This window comes from Corvus cornix, chromosome 3 (genome assembly GCF_000738735.6).
Source record: "Corvus cornix cornix isolate S_Up_H32 chromosome 3, ASM73873v5, whole genome shotgun sequence".
Lineage (NCBI taxonomy): Eukaryota > Metazoa > Chordata > Aves > Passeriformes > Corvidae > Corvus > Corvus cornix.
The window spans coordinates 20,892,510-20,913,623 of record NC_047056.1 but is presented as its reverse complement, the minus strand read 5'-3'; the positions used below and the strand labels follow the sequence as shown (position 1 = coordinate 20,913,623).

The 21,114-nt window shown below is 38.2% G+C and overlaps 1 protein-coding gene across 1 annotated transcript in view; it reads right to left on the bottom strand.

Annotated features, from left to right (window-relative positions):
* The window catches only part of USH2A (usherin), a 387,802-nt gene that overhangs the window by 103,662 nt on the left and 263,026 nt on the right, over positions 1-21,114 (bottom strand). Inside the window, 5 exon segments of the mRNA XM_039569529.1 lie at positions 6,377-6,575; positions 12,974-13,086; positions 14,909-15,111; positions 16,467-16,676; positions 18,652-18,815. Of these exon segments, the coding sequence (XP_039425463.1) occupies positions 6,377-6,575; positions 12,974-13,086; positions 14,909-15,111; positions 16,467-16,676; positions 18,652-18,815 (889 nt within the window).

The following is a 21,114-nucleotide window of genomic DNA, read 5'->3' as shown; positions in this document are numbered from 1 at the left end:
AACACAAACCCAAGTTCTCTTGTGCCACTTTGCTCAGAATAGATCACCTTTAGCAACACTTCTTGACATTTGTAAAAATGCCCTGTCTTATCCGTTTTACTGCAACCTGAGATTGAGACACCAGTCGGAAATTCTGTACCTGCCTGAATGAAAAAAGGCCAAATACATGTTCCTCAGGCATTCTTGGTCCCAATTTGTGCCACTCAGGATTGTCTGGTGTCTCCCTCTGTGATCTGTCTGGCCCAATACCACCTCCTCTTTTCATGTATTTCATTTGTCATCCCATTTTTCATTTTTCATTCTTTTTAGTGATGGCCACCACTCAAATTTCACCTGAACGCAGTCTTTCCACCTTTCAGAGAAAGAAAGTTGCACATCTTTGGCTTTATCCAGGCTCAAATGCTTGAGCAGTCATTTTGCTTTCCATGAGATGCTTCTGGTTTTAAGAAATGTCACTTCTCTCATGAATCCTCCGTAGAAAGGGCTGCTCTGTGTATTTCACACCAACACTGGGAGAGCCATTTTAGTACTAACTCTACAGCATTCCGTTTGAAACACTGCTTGTAAGATTGCATTATTACTGGTGTCTCTCCTTTTCCTCCTCAATTCCCACACAAAAGCCCCAGTTGTACATCCAGATGTGCTACAGTAGTTTCAGCAGCTACTTTCCCTTGTTAAAAATTACGTAAGATCCTCAGTATTTCTCAACAACCTATAGATAGTTTCCAAAGAGGGGTCCAGTCAGTTCTAAAACACATTCAGACTCTCATCTGGCATTGCCAAGTGATACAGTTGGTGCCATTATTATGTAGTTTCACAACATCCTCTGCAGTCAGCTGTAAATTGCTAAAGAACACTTTTTTGGCAGTCCTCTAGAGACACTATTTGCATCGATATTCAGCCCAAGGATTCTGCATTATCAATCCATAAAAAAACCCAAACCCATTCAAGTAATGCTAAACTTGCGTCATAGAAAAAGAAGAAAATCAGATGGATTGAAAGTTGCAGTGGCAAAAGGTTATTATTAGCTCATCCTCTTACATCTAAATGTGACAGTCCCAACTGGGTGGTTCTATCCTGCACATGGAAGCAGAAGCCTTGGAGTGAACAAATACGGTGCCACCAACATTTCAGGCAGGTAGGAGATCTCACCCTTGTAAAGAGGGTCAAATGCTCAACATACACTTGGTAACCAGAGATCTTTACTCTCTATGAAGATGATACAAGATTTTCATCCTTAGCTGTCACAGAAGCCCTTAAAAATATCAGGAACCTCACAAAGGAGCTCACAAATCAATCCTGTCATTCTCTTCCCACCCAAGCACATAGGGGGACTGTGATCCAGGAGCACAGGGACTGGGAAGGCTGGGCACAAAGAAAGGCTTATTATGATGCCTGAGAAAGGCCCAGTCAGCCATGACACTAGCACTGAGTAATGAGATATCAAATCTGGCAGGCAGGCTTACACAATATTGTAACAATTTTTAAAAATACTCCAAACTTATCTATGCAACTCTCTTTTAATTACAAGTGTGTCATCCCTGATCCCTCTGCTTGCTGAAGACTTTGCTGAAGGATATTATCTGGCCTTATGGACACATGCCAGTTGAGCTAAGACTGATTTACTCAAATAAACAGATGTGCTAGGCAGCCATGTTTATCCTTCTTGTCAAACGCTTGCTGCCAGAGCCACTTTGTGAAATAGCAATTCACAAAACACTCTCAGGAATTCCTATTAGCTACAGGAGTTCATTAAAAATTTCTGCCTGTGGAGCAAACACCAGAGTAATGATTGACCCATCATGTTCTCATGTGAGAGGGAATATTTTAAATTAGCAAGGCTCATTCTTATTTTACTTAAATTATTTCTGAATCTATACAGACACCCTTTTTAGCTAAGCATACTTATAAATTTCTTTTCTCAAACTGTTGTTCTCTTTTGGTAATTGATACAGACTTAATCTAAAATCCATGAGCAGAAATTATTGTTACTCTGTTACAAATCACTACATATGATCTTCCTAAAATGAGTTTAAGTTCCTGTCTTTCAGGTTTGTTACAACAAGAAGTGTGATATTTTTAAAGGTTCTCTAAGCCTTAAAGAACTTGAAAAGAATTTGCACAACATTGCTAACATTAATAGTAAATTTTGCATAAATATTGATGGGATACCTTTCACCAGTGTCAAGATGTGTTACATTTCATTGCTGGCAGCTTTTGAAGCTGGCCGTGAAGCGACTGTTTTGCTCCTCCTGTCCTTAAAAAAAGAGTCCTGCTGGTGTTTAATAAATGGCACATTAATTACAATGAGTAAAGGGGTAAGCCTGTACTTCCTACTAATGTCAGTTATATTTGATTAGTTCATTAACTGCAGATTGATACAGCTTGTTGCACCTGAAAATAAAAAGTGCTGAAGCTGTGTTAACACCTTCAGTCAGGACCCTTTTAACCACTGATGTTCATACTCACAATGCAAAGTGAGCAGAAATTATTAGCCTTTATGCCACTCCTTTAATTACATTTTCACTGTACCTGTCTCATTATTTTCAGAGTTCACCTCAGGGTGTCAGTAACAACAGACAAACAGTTTGGTAGCTCCATGGATAATGCAGGAATGCCTTCCCTATTGATACTGAGATGATGCTACCTGGTGGGTGAAGCTCAGGCACACTCCCTTAATTGAAGTACCTCTGCAATCCTCATGGTATGTGCTCTGTAAGCAGATGTCTCTTTTGAGACTTCACATATGGGAAGAGTTATGGATCACATCTTACTGAAAACAGCTACAGAAAGACCGACAATTTTGGCAGCTTGGAAATACCCAAGCAGCACAGTTTGTTACTGTAAAAGGTACACGGGACACAGGGATCTTCCTGGCAGCAGACAAAATTCAACATCCCAGTGTATTTTCAGCTCTTCTGCAAAAATACACACACAAAAATATTTCTAAATTCTTTCTGTGCTCAAGAAATAAATCCATACAAGTCTGATTAAACACCAGGGTAAGAATACTAGGCTAAACAATACGTTAGCTTTATTTAAAATAACAAAGAATCCTCACACTGAAGCAGAAAACTGGATAAAAACTAGAAAGAAGAAGTAAGGATCTGATGCAAACATTATTTAGGATGGGAAGAATGTTTGGTCTTCACTGGGCTTAATATCGGGCCTGCATGAGCCCATGAATGTGCATGTACACATGTCCCTCCTAGTGAAAAGGTCACTTGCCCTTTTAGAGAATCCCCAGAAGGCTCAGAGCAAGTTGGTTTATTTGCAGAGCACAGTCCCAAGCACCAGATCCCAAATGCAGCACACACAGCAGTGCAGCCTGGCAGCCGGGCTGTTTTTCCACTGCCTTCCACACAGAGCTGCACCACTTGTCTGCACCCAGCTCAGCCAGTGTTGGATGAAGAGTCCCTGCATCCCACTCTGCTGCACACTGACAATACACCCTGGTACTTCTTTTACTGGAGTGGATTATATTTTGGCAATCTCTTCTGTAGCTGAATCATAACAAATCCCTCTTTTTCTGCAGTGCCTTACAATAGCAAGCCGATGATGCCAAATGTAATCCATAAATCCTTAAGGAAAGATTAGTAAATAACCAAAGACATATCTTGAAATAATTTTTGTACAAGAGGTCTGGTTTTCCTCTCACTTCATACTCATGAGTTCAAGAAAATTTCAAGAGGGAAATTAGATCCAGTTTTTGTCTTGTAAACAAGGTGCAATAAGTGACTTGAGCAAAAGTGAGAACTCCACAACCTCTTTGTCGATTGGATCTATTTATATACAACTGCCTGCTTCTGCTGACCAGCCTATCATCAAATGAACCAAAAACTTCATTCTAGATCTGAACATTATTTAAGTTGCTCAGCATTTGATTCTCAGTGGTGTCTCTTCACATTTGGCTGTACAATGAATGGTGAATGGGCCAGGCTGGATGGGACTTTGAGCAACCTGGTCCAGTGGAAAGTGTGCCTGCCCATGGAAAGGGGTTGGAAGTAGATGGTCTTTAACTCCCTTCCAACCCAACTTCCAACTCCCTTCCATTCTTCAGTTCTATGAAGTGCAGCTGGCACTGGGACAAGAGGCTTTTGGAACAAGTATATACTGGTCAGTGCTGCTTTTCACTTCTGTCCAGCAGACTAGCAAATCCAAGGACCACAAACACCAGCATAAAGCCTGACAGTGACTTCCATAAAAAAATGAGAGAGGACTGCCACTGCCTTATGCTGTCCCTGTCAAGAACTCCAGTTTAAAAGGCTCAAAAGGCACCAAGAGCTCTGTAGATGCCTCTTACAGACATTTTGGATGGCTAGTGAAGATACATATAGCAAACCAGACCAAGCATTGGGAGGGGAAGCTTAATCAATTCACCCACAAAAATTACCCCCATGTCATTTTATGTGTGAGTGCTTCAGTTTCCTGTGGACCTTCCAGTCATTTATTATATATCCATTACTTAACAAATAGCACCCACTCCTAACCACAGGCTCAGAGAACACAGAGACCATTAGAACAATGTAATGCAAAATTAATCAGAAAAAATTAGAAAGCCTCGAGATATAAAAAAAAATGAATGCTCTCCAAGCTCAAAGTTATCATAAATGTACAAAGACTGAAAAAATAAAAATGAAAAGGAAAACTTCTAAAACTAATTTAATACAAATTTGATTCATGCACATGCCAAGATGTAGTAAAAGTCTACGTGCCAGAAACCTGAAATAAATAATTTTACCTTTAGAAAAAAGGGCTGCCTATAATTCTCTTGTGAGATTTCAGAAATACTTGTATTTAATATAGTATTGCTTTTGAGGGAACTCAAAAGCTAAGCTGTGTTGGCTGGAATAATTTATATTTTGATTTGAACCCCTCAAATAACTCACTCCCTTAATTACTGTCTTGTCTGACAGTGAATCTTGTGAATACATATTGTTTGCTTTAGTCACAGAACATGTGATGATGTCTTTGACAAATAGAGACACTATTTCATGACATTAAATCTTACTTTCAAACTAAGAGTTTTCTACCTCATTTGTCAATAAAAACCATTACAGACTCCTGCTATGCTATTGATCCTACTCCTCAACAGGAACTCATATGAAGATTAACCTGAAAATAGCCATAATTTAAAAATGCATCTAACAAATCATGATAGATCCCATTCAGAGTTGCTCATCATTGTCATGTAACAGCTAACCACTTGTAGGAATCTAAATAGATTTTTTCTACAGAGAATCTGGTCATTAAGCATTAAACCAAGGAATAATTTAAGAGGGAGGAAAAAAAACCAGCAAGCCAGGTTAATAACCACTATTTGCCATGCAGGATTTGAATGATTCCCCACACAGCAAGCAGCTTTATAGTTTTGCCAGCATTTTTCAAATTCTACATACAGCTAGAAATTTCCTGTGGCCTTTCAGGGGTCAAGTGCAATGACTTTATGCAAAAGGAGCCATATGAGCTACCATGTATGTACAGGGGTTGCCCTTTCCCACATACAGAATCCAGCACTTTCCCTTGTTAAACTTCATAAAGTTGGTGGTTGTCCATCTCTCTTAATTTGCTGAGATCTCTCGGCAGGGCCTCTCTGCCTTCGGAAGAGTCAACAGCTCCTCCCAAGTTGGTGCCAATTGCCCCAAGCATGATGCAAAAATACATACTGAGATCTAGGTGTATCCACCATGTGATTTGTCACAATGGGATTGTGTCAGTGGACTCAAGAGGTGACACTCCTCAAACTTCATTACACGTGGCTTGTGTGATTTACTTGGGAACACGTATATAGCCTGAATTCTTGGGATAAACATCTGCACTAGACACATGGAGCAAAGCTTTCTGAAGGGAAGAAACTTCATATACATGCTTGTGAAGTGAGGTGGTCCACGTAGTGGTTGGGAAAGCAAAATCCCCATCCAGACCTGCAACATACTTGAAGGGTTTTTGAAACACAGGTTCCTGTGCAAGGAATTTCATTCACGTGTATTAAAATGACTTCTACCCTTAACTAGCAGGTAATAAATGAAAACAATCTGAAGATTCACTTCAAAACTGCACCAAACCAAATAAACACATTCATAAATGCTTACCAATTCATTTCTCCTAACAGAAGAAATGAGGTCAACAAACAAAGACTTAAACAGAATCACCTGTCATCAGCTGACTCACAGACAGCTATCCCTGTATGAGCTCTAACATCCACATTTGATTTTAAAGAGTTTCAAGATACTTTAAAATCAAGGCTCTGAAAGGTATCCAAAGAAGCAGAACCCTCCACTTCCTTTCCTCTGATAACTGGAGAGGTTTGGTTTACACACCTATTCCTAAAAATATTATTTTTCATTATATACATAACTTAAAAATATAGAAGTACCTCCGACTCTGGATGGTAACACACTTCTCCACAGATATTTTCATCCTTTTTACATTCTAATGAGATGCACATTCTATTACTTTTGCTGCTCCTTGGAGTCTTTGATGAAGCACACTTCTGCCACGCTTTACGTAAGAGTTCATACCCCAGGATAATGCCATTTGGCTGTCCTGGAGATGCCCAGTTGATTTGAAGAGATCTGCAATAAGAAAAATCAACATCTGTTCAACTTTTGGATGTATTTATGTCTCTATAGCTACTTACATTAAATGATTAGCATATAATAGTTCTTCTTTGCACTAGTTCACATGGAGTGAAACATTTTCAAGTTTCTAAAATGTTCTGGATAACAAATTTCACAGGTGTTTAAATAACCAAAGGTATAAAAGTTTTTAAAAAGTGTCAATATGTGCTAATGCTCCAGGAAAACAAATCACACATGCAACCAAAGTCCTTAAATGTTGCTGTTTAAATGACATCTCGTTCTCACTTCTGGAAGCTTAAGTGTAATAAACTTTCTAGCATTTTACTCCTTTCATTTCAGTGGTAGGAGAAAGGACACAATATGCCTTTCCTGATGCATAGCTATTGTCAGCACCAGTATGCCTGTTCCTTTCTCAGACAGGAACCTGGTAGAGGATGGGCAGTGGGGGGGCTAAAGGCCATCCCTTTCCCTCTGTGCTGTTCCCAATGCAGCTTACTCACACTGTGCTCAGCCACCATTTAGAACAGGCTTGTCTTAATCTTGCCTTATGCTTACTTAAAAATAGAAAGAGTATGTTGCTTTGAGATGTATTCTTCAGCATAGAATTAAAACTACTTACAGCATCAGTAAGCACTAGTTCCCTTCTGTACTTAAATATTTTCATTGACATAAAATTAGAAGTAAAAACCGGAAGTGCTTATCATGACTAAGACTCAAGACTTCTGACTGAGTGCAAAAGTATTGCTGCAGCAGCCTGCAAAGACTGTCTGTAAAACAAAATTCTGTAGCTGATTTCAGGTTTGAGATCAGACCATCATCAGCTTAAGGTAGAAAATATCTTAAAGGATATTGTTAAATCATGTTCAGTTGTAGCATGCCTCTCACCACTAAAAATGTGTGAGCTATTTCCTCAAAATATCACTAAGCATTACAATAAACTAAAAAAAAAAAAATGAAAAGGGACATTTGAAACAAAAATACAAATTTTCCACTGATATTTCAAATGAATGCTTCATTTCTTGTATAATCACTGTGGAGTCTTGCATAAGACACAAATTTCTTTCACTGTGACTCTTTGGGTAGAGAGAAGGAATCCCAATGCTACATGTAGATCAATAGGAGGACTGACAACACTGCATAGTTAGGCACCAAGTACCTCTTTTTAATCTCCATGTCCCAATTACACAGTCACTGTCAGAATGCCAGTGACATCAGAAATTAGCATTAATTTAAAGTGAAAATGCTACAGTGAAACAGCAGCTGCTGAGATAAACTTTGACATCTTAACAGAATAAAAATAAGTGAACAATTATTTCACTTCCTTGAGGTATAAACAGAGGAATACACACAGCAATAAGCCTTTGCAGAACAGGAATTAATGTCACCTATGAGGGAATAAATTCATAGGTGGCTTGTAGAGTCACCATAATCATTCCAAGGTCTTCATCTGAACCATAGATTTAATTCCATATTCCATCCATTGCTATTTTGTATTCTCTACCTATTCTACCATGTACACATGAACTCATACACAAATGCACTCACCCACATTTAAATAATGTTACACTTAAAACTGGAAAAGCAGGCAAATACATTGTACAAACTTCAGGAAATAAAGGTAAAAAGAAAAGGAAAAGAAGGGTAGTACTTTAGCCTTTATAAATGCCATTGTAACTCTTTCCTGGTCTTTGCACAGAATAGATCACAGGAGCAAAGAAAGCATTCCCAGTCATATTTTTGAATGATTTGCTTTCTCCAAGTGTCATTCAGACCCTCATGAGTACATTTTCAGAGTATTGTGCCAGCTTTTTGCAGATTTTCAAGTGATATTTCTCTCTAATATAATTTCAAATTAGGCCTAAGAATTAATGCAATGATTCAAACATTTTGCCTTTTCTGCAGAGCTCAGCATGTATTGCTTTCCTTTAACAAGCAATCCCTTTATTATTATTTGATAGATACACATTTGGGGTGGACATAGCCTGATATCACACAAACCTGCAGCTGAACAAGGAAATTGTGTGGAATGGGAATTCACTGACCACTGCCAACGAGGTAAAGCTCGGTATGACCTTCCAGCCCCGGCTCCTAGATAAGCAGACTCCTTCACAATTTTAGGGGTGTTTCAGTTATGCCTACACTTGATGTTTGCCACCCATGGCAAATTGTGGAAACACAGCAAGAGCAGTGCATAGCTCAGTTTAAAAAAGAACAGCAGGGTTTTCATGGGACTGCAGAGACTTTTTGACATCCCTCATCTGAAGCCTGAGCTGAAAACCTTCTTGAGCAGGTGCAGATTTAATGGGACATGATGGGCACTTTAGTGTGCAGGCAGCTGTGTCACGTGTGGTGCATCTGATACAGCTGCAGGAACACGGGGACAGAGCCTGCCCGTCCTCTCCTTCTATCCAGTCACTCCCTGTGGGATGCACTGGAGTTGTGTCTGTCCTGGGAAGTGCCCACAGCCTGACCTACAGAAGCAGACTCACAAATTGTAGGCACAGACAAAAAACATGCAACACCTGGCAGGTGGGGTATAATCCTTGTCTGCACAGAGAACACTCCAAGTGTCTGCCCTTTTATGATAGTTCCAATGCCAGATGAGTCCCACTGCTGTCACTCAGGTGAAAATACTGAAGCAGGCAAGGCAGCCTCGCCAGGTTCACAGAAACAATCTGCTTCAGACAACAAGGTCCATGAAAGCACTTTTGGGAGATAAACAGTTTCAAACTGATCCACGAAAGTGTATTTTCTTTTGTGAAAGAGAGCAAAGTGAAATCATTTGGCTCATGGATGTAAAGACAATTATTTTTGGCATTTCTAGGTAGAAATATTTTTTTTTAGAAATCCATGAAAAATAACAGTATTTTTGAATTTTGATATCACTTCAGACATATTTTGATAAAACACTGTGGAAATAAAATTCTGGGGTTTTCCTGCTTCATCACCAGCTCCAAGTGCCCATAAGGCAGAAAAGGACTCCTGATTTTAATTTTTTTTTCTCAACACAGTATTAAAGGTTTAACAAGGAAGATTAAAGATATATCAAGGCCTCATTTCAGAATCTTGATAATGAATGTTCCGTTAGTCTCATCATATGCAAGAGTTAAAATCAAAACATCAAAGATTCAATGACTTTACCTTTAGGAGCTGGAAGCAAAACAAAAAAAACCCACAAGATTCACCTGACAGTCTTAAGATAGGGAACACTGCTATTATTAATGACTAATGGATAAAATACTTCCCTGATCAGGAGATCACACATCCTGAGCAACTGCTGCAGCATTATTGCACAGGAGTTAAGTACCTGCTGCATCGTGGATGCAGGGCTGACATAATTAGAGAGGCAGTATGACACAGGCCAGACAGTCTGATAAATGGCATCATGCTTCTGTTGTTGCTACAAACTTCCTGGAGAAATCTTTCCGTGATTCGTGTTTCCCATGACTAGAGCAGCGAGAGCGATCAGGTGTCTTCTGGCTCTCTGACCACCTCCCCAGTATGGAAAATCAGACTTCCTGATCTTTAGTTACCAATATCCCCTGGGTGAAATCTGCACTACATTTTCTTCTCTTCCATTTGTCCAGCAATTAGACCAATTTAAAGGCTTTTTAACACAGCACAGCAGTTTGACACTTTCATACTTGATGTCCTTTAGAACTCATGAACAAATACCATAATCCCAATAATTTGTTGCTGCGTTCTATCCACTTTTTTCCTAAAATCTTTTCACGACCATGTTCATTTGAAATAATGCCTCCTCCTCATTCACCCACAAAGAGCAACTGATATAGAAACCTTCCTAAGTCCCGTGATACTGAACACCAAGCCAAAGAACCCACCTAACTCTTCTCCCATGGCCTTATCTGCTTTGAGCTTTCCATTACATCCTGACCAGGGTTTCTGGTTCCTCCCCAAGGTGCTTAAAGAGGCCTCTCTTCATGAAACCACGGAGGATTTTTCCTAGATTCCCTAAATTAGGCCACATGGTATTTTCTGAGCCATCAACCTTTGAATTAGGCATGCAACAGAATTGCTGGATACAAGGAAAAAGAGAAAGAAGAGTGTTTTAAAGCAGAATGAAGTATTTTCCAACACATCATGAGAATTAAATCCACTACCCAAACTTTCAGTCAGCATCCACCTGCATTCAGTACTCAGAGAATTTCTAAATTGTGCAATAAAATAAAATGCTTGTCTACAGAGTCAAATCCTGAGGTCCTAACTAAAAACAAAACAAACCAAAAGCATACTTGATTTCAATGGCATCTGTTTCTACCTAAACATGGTCAATGCAACCTCTCTCCCAAAAAACTCTAAATGCAAGCAAGAAACACAACAAACCAGAACCTGACTTAGGACTTCAGGATTGGGTCCCATACTGTGTTCTGTTTGAAGTTTGGCATTATAAAATAATTATATCAGGACTGCGACCTTTTGTGCCAAGTTTCAGCCTGAAGCTGAGTTATTAACTGTAAGGGGTGGAAAAGTAAGGTATTTATAATGGCTCTGGTGGTATAACCTTCATTAGAACAGTGTGGATGGAGCTGCTATCAGAAAGACTTCTAAGTTGGTGGGTGAAATTATAATTTCTGTCATGTAGCACCTTGAGGCAAATTTTAAAACAATTATTTGTGCATGCTACAAAGACATTATCCTACAGCATTCTCATCAATAATACAGCCCCCCAAACTGATTCAGAAGAGGGAAAAATGCCATGATTCCAATTAAAGACAATAAACTGCACAGGCTTTATTATAACTCAGGTATCCCATGAGTCTATACTCCAGAAAAGCCTTTTTTCACTCTCTGATGTATTGAAGATATGTATTAAAATGTCCTCTTGTCCACACAAACTGGGGAGGTTTTTTGCCCAAGCTTTTTCTTTTATAGAGGATAAATAAGCAAAATTCATATTCAGCCCAGGACCTGCCAAGGCTGTCAGCTGTAGTGTTTGTCATATTTCAATCAAAGCTGAAGCCAGCCAGTCATTTTTACACTGCACAATCCCTACATACTCGAGGACCAGAATTAATGAATTAGCTATTGATTAAATTCCACTCTAGCAAATCCACCGTGGCAAATAAATGAACTACCCGGGGCACATGTAGGCCACGGCCAGACATGTCCGGGCAATCGATCAGTAGTTAGTATTCTTTTGGGATATAAGAACAGCTGATGGTAATATGACATGTAGGAAAAGGCAGTGTAGAAACAGAGTCTGTTTCTGGCTGAGCAGATTATAAAGTAGGAAGGCATTTTTGATCCTTTTGCATTCATGTGTTATGACATATTTAGTCTATATATAATAGCAGAAACATGCATAAGTGTTTGCAGTACAGACAAGTACAGACAATACAGACAAAGGCATACATAAGTTAAAGCCAAGGGCAAAAGATGAGACCCTGAACTGAGTTCTTATCATCAAACAAGATTTGACTATATCTATATGTGTGACAGAAAAATAGCAAGCTTAATTTCACCCTTATAACAGAGACAAATGCTCAATTCAAGCAAAATATACAAATAGCAAACAGGAAGCCAAAGTCCTTAAGAGACTGGAGAAGCAACCCCATTCTGCAGGCCATTTCGGAAGGCTCAGATGGTAGATACTAGTTATTTTCAATAGATTTTTTTTTCCTTTTGATGAAAGAAACTCTGCTAATAAGCATACTCCACCAGAAGTGGAAAATCACAGGAATGCTAACACAGACACAGGAGGTTAACTGCTTTATTGTTGGTGTGATTCTGAAAAATGTGTTTGCAAGTTTAGTTTTACGTTGTCTTTGGAAGATATGAACTCCCAAAGAATCACTGAGGAAGTTACTATTTGGCTGCTTCTAAGGACTGCAGATTTGATGCTCTCTTTACAATTAGGAAGTTTGCCCATGCCCGTGGATGTAGTGGATAGGCAGATTGCAAACAGTGGTTCAAGGAGACATAGATATGCACGCCTTTCCAGACAGCTTACTAATTCATACTGCTGTGATAGGTGACTTCTTTTCTTACCCAGAATTATTCTAAGTTTCCATTATCAGCATCGCATTGCTCCCTGAACATTAATCTTCCTCTTCTTAACTGACAGAAGAATGTGATAATTTTCATTCCACTACACTTCTTCTTGTAACTATTTCCACTTATGCCTTATTTATTATCACAGCACAATGATACCCAAATGGGTATATACAATCAACCAAGGGTGAGACTTCTTTGATTGATCTTTCAGCACAAAAACTCCAAGACCAAAGATAACAACCACTAAAAATGTTTTCAAAGTGTATACTGAATTCTTTTATGCACCTTACTCAATTTTGAGAAGACAACTTTACATTCTGGTCCCCATTCCTGCTACAAATCTCCCTGAGACATGAAAGCCACCTATAGCACAGTACCTTGAGCCAATTATGTGAATAATGGGTGCTGACAGCTGCTTTGGCTCATCTTCCACAGTGGTGATCTGGGTCCCGTTGCTCCTCACGCAGGCATACACCGTGCAGGCTTCAATCTGATGGAGAGGAACATGAGGTTCACATACTCAGCTGCAGGAATTTTTCAACTCCGCTACATGTTCAGACTTTCTCTTCACCCAAGATGGAATTCTTTCCTATTTAACAGATTCCATACATCCAGGAAAATACTGCAGCTTTGAGATAAGTATATCTGCCAAAGATATACTGCACTGTATCACATTCTCCCACACCGTTTTCAAAAGAAGGGTATATGCAGCCCTCTGGCATTAATTACTGTTTTCTATTAAAATATCACCAAAAGAGTTGCAGTGAATTTGTTTTTTTGCATGTATATGTAAACCCTGGTACACAATACTGAGTAAAAACGTGCTTTCATCTGAGGCCTTCAGTAAGGTTTCTATTCCTACCATATATTCTGACATAAAAATAAAAATATTTTTTCCTTAGTGTTCTCTATACCTTCATATCTATTCTGTAAACTAAAAGTGAGAAATGAAAATAGAAATCATACAATTTTTAATGGAAAAATAACACAGAAATAAATACTTATTCCTTCAGTTCCTGGGATTAAACTAAGAAGGGGCGAAGTGAAATAGGTAGTGAAGGATCATAACATTGTTTCTGCATTGTCAACACAGAAGTTACTCAAAATTTTAAAAAAGCATGAAAATGAAAATAAAAATAATGCAGTAAGTTTACCAATGAGATGCACATGCATCCAAGATAGTATTGTTTCCCGGAAAAGAAGAAAAAGAATCAAAAGGAAAAAAAAAATAAAGGCCAAAAACCAAAAATATTTTGGTTTTACCTATCACATTGATGCAAATATAAATACTAGCAAAGCAGAAGAGAAGAATAATTAACATCTCAAGCAACAGAAGGTGGCCATGGTAAATTAATATAGAAGGTCTATAAGTGAGGCAGTACACTGAATTTGCATTGTTATTGAGAAAAGACAAATGTGTTTCCAAGTGGCATTCAGAAAGTCATATGTGTATTCATGGATGGAGGTTTGCTGCTTCAGAGGGGCTGGAACATAGAAATCTGTTCCAGTGTGCCTGTCTGTGATGTTTATTTATGGCATGCAGTACCTGGCTGCAAATTTTCAGAATGAAGTATACACGGTACTACTAAGTTTGTCTCATATATAATAATGTAAACCAAAGCTTCATGAAATAGACAGGGATAGTTACAATTAAGTGTCAAAATCCATTTCTTGAATATATTAATACAAAGTCGGGACAGAAAGAATTTTTTTAAATTTTTATTATTATGCTTCTGCCCACAGTATTTTGCCTTTCACTAGATATCTGACTAGAGAGGCAGAGAGAAAGGGAAAAGCAAAGAAAAAATGTTGCATGTATTAAGACCATAGAAAGTACTATGATGATTTCAGAGATCAGCTCTGCTTTCTCCTCAAAAGGATAAGGAAAAAAATTGATAATGGCATGTCAAATGCAACTTCATTATTTCACTGTACAGATATATCATGCAGGCCTGATGTTTCTTAAACAATTCTAATTTTCTTTTAATGAGTAGGAGTAGAATCTTTGCCTCCTTGTAATATATGTTGGGGCTTTGCTAATGCTGAAGCACAGAGCATTTAGGGGAAAGTAAATGGAGTTTTGACACTTTGAAAAAAGAGATAATGGAAATTTGTGTTATGAAAAGTGTACACAAACCAAAATATGCTAAAAATAAAAGTATGCCTTGTATGGATATGCACGTGAGCATCAGTGCAAACACATGTCCATGTGTGTAAAGAAATTCATGAAACAATATTCTTCTTGGAAATCCAAGTAGAAGTAAATGAGTAAAATTCAAGTATGTTACAGAACCCAGAAAAGATACTCTAACCTGTATATCATACACGGTGAAGGGAGAAAAATCTGCCAAAAGAAAGGATCCCGGCTCGCTCATTCCAGTCTTGTACTGCTGGTTATTTACATAGACAGAGTAGCCTGTGACAACACCATTCGGGTTTGAAGGCGATGTCCAGATGACACGTACAGCTGTACTGTTGATGATGACAACCTCTGGAGGGAACATGCCCTCAGGCTCTAGAAATAAAGGAAGAAACTGAATAAACTCCAGCTGTCTCTGCAAAAGCACTTGTTTAACCAAATGCAGATTAGTATTTAGGTTTAGCAAAGGGTTCACTGCTTATCTGCTTTCCTCTGATGAAGTTATCACAGTCTGTAGTCTTCTGTAAATTGGCTTATTATACTCTCAGTTAGAAATCATGAGAGCTGATGGTAAAATGCTTTATACCAGCAGCATAGTGTCAATCATCAGTAGTATGTGGCCAGTGAGATATGATGATAAATTATTCACCCATCTGCACTGCCAATAGGCAAATATTATTTTTACATCTCCCCAATCCCAATTCTTCAAAAGAGGAAAAAAAAAAAAGAATAGAGCATTTTGCTTTTAAAGCAAAACCTGAGACCAAAATACCTTATGTCTGATGGAACGTGACATTATAAGCCTTACAGATGAAGCAATATACAATATTGCCATTATGTAAATGATTTCAAATGTTGATTACTATAGGTAATGATGAAGTCTAACATTTATTTTAAAAAAAAAGAAAAAAGCCAACACCTTCCTTAGCGTTAAATTACATAATTATCTAAGCATGTCAGAAATAACCGTGCAAAGACCTATTTTTATCATAAGAACCCATCTTTACCAGTTGAAAAATTGCCCTTACCATCAATTCCATTTTATAAACAAAAGGTGCTGACCTTTGGCATGAGAAAGGAAATGGAATCCTCCCTTAAAGTGCTTTGCTAATGACCTGGAACACTTGCTTCTGAGGTAATGATATTATAATGTTTATAATGAGACTTTATAAAGCAAAAAGATTAGAAAGACCATTCTAAACACATTTCAGATGCGCAAATTTTTTTTATTATTATTATTTTATCCTCCACCCCCAGCTATGCACTTGCCCACTGGCATAGAAATGACTCATAAAGCATTTTCTTAGAGGCTGAACTTACACCCAGAGTTTCTAGTGACTCAGGAGAGACCCTGTGTACAACTGTCATGTCAAAAGCACGTTGCTTCACAGAGCAGATCGTTTAAAAAACCCATTAATTGTTTCTAAATTCCACCATTTATTGATATGAACTCAGTTCCAAACTTAGTGCACACAGACAGGAATATGCAGCAGAAGATGAGAACAAACTGGGTTAATATCTGCTATTAGAGCTTTTGCTTCTCTCTCAGTGGGACCGTTTATTGATCCACCACATGATGACAAGCAGCACTTAAGCATTTTAACGTTTTAGACCTTTTTCCTTTTATACCGGAAATTTTATAATGGAAGGATGACTGATCTCAACCCTAACAAAAATCAATCAATTTCATTCTCAGATTTTAAGCCAAGCTGCATTCACTGCTAACCAACCTCCATCTGAGGTAGTCACATGCACAACTTCACTGTTGATGCTGTGGACTCCATTAAAAACTTGAGAAAATATCTGATACTCTGTGTTGGGCTGCAAATCATCTATGACTACAGAGTTTACATCAGCCTGGATTCTCAGAGATCTTCTCTCATCAGTAGAATTCAAGAAGAGAGTGTAGTAAACAACATCTCCTTGCAAATCCTGCAGTGCTAGGAAAAGAAAGGAAAAACGTTGGGACATCAACGGGGAAATTTTCAGTCAGCAAGTTTCTTATTGACAACATTTATTGTGAAGAGTAAAACAAATTTTATGCAGATCCTCTTATTTTAAAAAAAAGGAAAGGTTCTGTCAAATGCCTCCAATTTCACCCTTTTAAGGAGTGATGCAGACTCTCTCCCTAACTTGTCAAAATCATTAATGGTTCAGCATCCTATCCAACATTGGAGAAAGCTTTCTTTCTCTAGACATCCCCATGAAGACAATGGAATAAACAAATGAATAGATAAAACCCACTGGAAGCAGTGGTGTGCAGGCCTTTTTGGTCCTTCCCTTCGAACAACATTCCCAGAGCCCACTCCACTTCCATGTTATTCCTCTAGCCATGAATAAAGGACCTGTGCCTATGCCATAAATTCCAGTGACATTCACCTTTACCCAGAGAGCCTTTTGGCCACAGTGACAGTGAGAAGCTATGTGTTATTGTTTCAGAACAAGCATGATCGATCACATCATCTACATGTAAAGCTGTAACACACTCAGAAGCATTATACATACAGGGAAAAACCCCCAAATTCTCACATTTCTTTCTAAAATGTATTTGAGCCAGCATTAACTTCCCCAGAGAAAGAAAGAAGAAACAGTACAATTTTTTGGCTACACAGGGAAGGACATTCACTGGTCTGAGCTGATGGATAAGCACAGATTCCAGGCAAGTCTTCTACATTTCACTGACACAGATGTCATCTGTTATCTTATCTGTCCTTTGTCAAACAGTTTAAGTTCAGGTCTGACTAAATGCAACTGCTTTTCCACTACGCATCGAGATGAAAAGTATAATTACGAAAAAAACTTTAAGCACTAACACATACATCTTGAAATGACACACTGTAATACTGAACAGGACCCAGCTCTCTGGGAAAGAGCATTGATAAAAGCCAAAAGCATATTTCCAGACTTAACAATCCATGGGTTTGTCATTGAAACTTTTAATCAAGAACGATAGGCTATTTTTAAGTGGTACCGATACAAGGCCTAAATACTTAGAAGTCAGAAACCTTCAGTAGGGAAAGATAGCAAGGCAACTTATATTGAGGGCTCCGAAGTTCCCAAAGAAAACACAAGAATAATTTGAAAAGTAGTATCATGGAAAAGAATGAAACACTGATATGCAAAATAGTTAATACACTTATTTGCAACATAGGAAGTAATAAAATATGATAAGGTTTTCAAATAATGAATGGCCTCGTCTTGGTGTTTAACTTCCACGTTCACAAACATATACGGAAGACATTTCTAAGATATGAATGAAAATAAAACCAGATTGCATTACCTACATCTAGAAGGTCAGGGGTTTAGATTACTAAGGTAATGAAACTTCAGTGAGCTGCTTCAGATCTATTGTACTTGTCAGTTTTTATAAGCATGCTTACTTCAGGCATGCAATTATAAAATAAAGAGACTACATTTGTTGCAATTCAGCACCCAGTCCTTACAATACCATTTGCGTTTAAGTCACGAAGAAATTCCCCACTGCTGTATTAACAAACCAACTAGAGAAATTGGCTAAATTCGTTTTAAGGAGCAGAGCAAAAAGAAAGAGAATGGGAATCCTCTCATTGTGAAGGAATGTAGATGTAAATTTTTATACAAAGGGATGAAATAGACCACAAAGACAACAGGATTTTGTGTAGCACTGCTTTATACATGTCTCACGAGTTTGCATTAACTATTTCTTCATTTTCACTGTTCTCATTCTGCAGAAAGAGCACATAATAAATATGAACATGACTGAGAAAGAGCAAAATGTGCACATTTTTTTTCCTATTTCTTTCCTCTCCTTCCAAGGACATTTAGGTACATTATAAATCAAGGCAAGGACTGTGTTTCCTCTGAGAGTGAGGCAGGCCATGGAAAGTGATGGCAGGTTAACATCTAGTTACTGGAATAAATACTAAGCACACTTACTTGGTTTTGACCATTCCACTTCCACAGCAGTGTGATTAACAGCACGTGCAATGAGGACACTTCCTTTCTCTGGTAATCCTGCTAATGTAGTAGCTATCACTTCTTCACTTGATGTATATCCTACCTCGTTGTGCACTATGAGCTTGTACTCGTATGTTGTGTACCTGAGACATTTTAAAAATAATTAAATGGAATGAAAAATGCAGACATAGAAAATATTTGCTGTAAACCTTCTGCCTGTGCCAAAATTTTGTTCTTTCTTGTCCCCCCGCACAAAAATTCATATGTATGGTATGCACCAATAAAGACTTCATAAGAGGTATCTATTTTGTGGAAATAATTCAGCACGATAGACATGGTAACAAAATAAACCCACATTATTTCACTTCTTCATAGTTGTAGCCTGTGAGGTGTTGAGAGATTATAGCTCAATTCAATATGTAATTACAGCAGTGGCAACCTGCCAAAATTTGGATCAGAATTTAATCAAATGAGGGTTTTTTCCTCTTTTGGGTAACCCATTGATTTTAACTTGCAGTCTCATTTGTAAAAGGGATTCACCACACAGTCAGGACTCTACTACTACAAAAACATCCCAAAAAAGGGCACTTAGGAGTTCAAACTCATTTAATAAAGTAATTTTCCTCATAACTTTGCATATTCCAATTACACAGCTTTATTAAATACTACATGTGTTTTTAGTAAACCAAGTGATTGTCACGTCATCTTTTCTTCCCTATATCAAAAGGCATATTAATGTACTTTAAGTGAGATTTCATAATCTCAAATTTAATTTCCTCATAAAAAGCCTCACACAAAACTGCACAAAGACAGAAACTCAGGATCATCTCATTCAAATTTTCACTAGAGCTGCAACACATTGGGATGTCTACAAACGCAATAAGGGAGCATACGGTAAATGCCTAATATTTAGAGATTTTAGTACAAAAAGTACTCAGAGTGTATATTTACTTTACTTTTTTTATATTTATTTTATTTTAGACACTTTACAACAACACCATGATTTTCAAAAGAGCTAAGCTTTAGCAGTCCCACAGAGAAGAAAGCAAATTAATGGGAACTCACTAGCTCCAACTCTAACTAAGCATTGACGAACGGGGAAAATATACAAAACACATCTTATCTCTCTCTGCATCTTCTGTCACTTGCAAACACGGAGATTTACCTTGGACATTGTAGCACACATAAAATAAAGAAAGGACTCTAGTCTTGCAATTTACTGATGAGAATTTGAGATATGTGTTTTGATCCATATTTTCAACAATGAAAATGAGTTTGTCGTAGCCTATTAGAAATGAAGAAACCATCTGAAAAGTTCAGTAATTCTGAAACATGTTTAAAGTATGACAAATGAAAATAAATGCTGATATATGAATTTTCTTTCAGGGAAAAATAAGGCTTGAGTGCTTAAGTCCCTCTGCAGCATCTTCTCCCCAACCACAAACTCATCCTGAGTTGTTACCTGCAAAAACATAGCTGCAGTTGCAGAACCCTCCCCAAGAGAAGTATTCAGGTATGTCCAAGGGTTAGGCACACTTTTTTGGCCATAGCTCATTCAACCCAAAATGTCATGGTGCCTAATGACTGGTCACTGGGGCTCTGTCTGAATGTATTTCCCCCTCTGAATCACTAACATAACTGCTGCACACACCAGCACCATTGAAATATGCAAAGGTAAAACCAAAGCAACTCTATGCAGACTTTCAAGCATGGCTGAAAGAAAGAAATGGACACTTGAGCAGGATTGGTACAAGAACAGCTCCATGAGCAGTTATTGCAACAGACAGAAATGAGCAGTGACTATCAGCAAGTAGGCAGTGGCAAGCCAGAGGCAGTTGCCCTCAGCTCAGTTCAGTGTGTCTCTGACAGGAAGCAGAGGTCACGTTCTCCTGATTCCCATTGTGCTCAGGAGGGATGCTCAGACAATTCTTACAGAAGTAGAAGCAAAGTACAGATATTTGAGGGTCAGTGATTGACGTGGAGTTCTCATAAAGCACACCAGCACAGAGAACACACACACACTGAAACTATCCAAGAGGGTTTTCCTGAGACTCTACCTACAAAAACCCAATGCAGAATCCATGCTGAATCTTCCATTACAATTTCTTCATTTGGGTGTTTTGCCTTAAGGAGCAATAGTCTTGGCTTCAAGATGTAGAAACTAAAGTTGATCAAGAGCAAATGTCTTGCTCTACCCCAAACAGCAGGTCTCTGAGGAACAGAGCACACACTCCATTTCCCAGCTCTCAACACCCTGCATTTAATTGTGATGAAGCTAAGACAATAAAATCAGGTTAAAAAAAAAACATTGCTGAAAACAAGTTTCAGATGTTTCCCTCAAACATGCATTCTGCCTGTGCTATAACTTTGCCAACACACAAATCTAGAGCATCTGTACACATAAATCTAAATGGTTTGATTGCATGAGCATATCGATGCTAA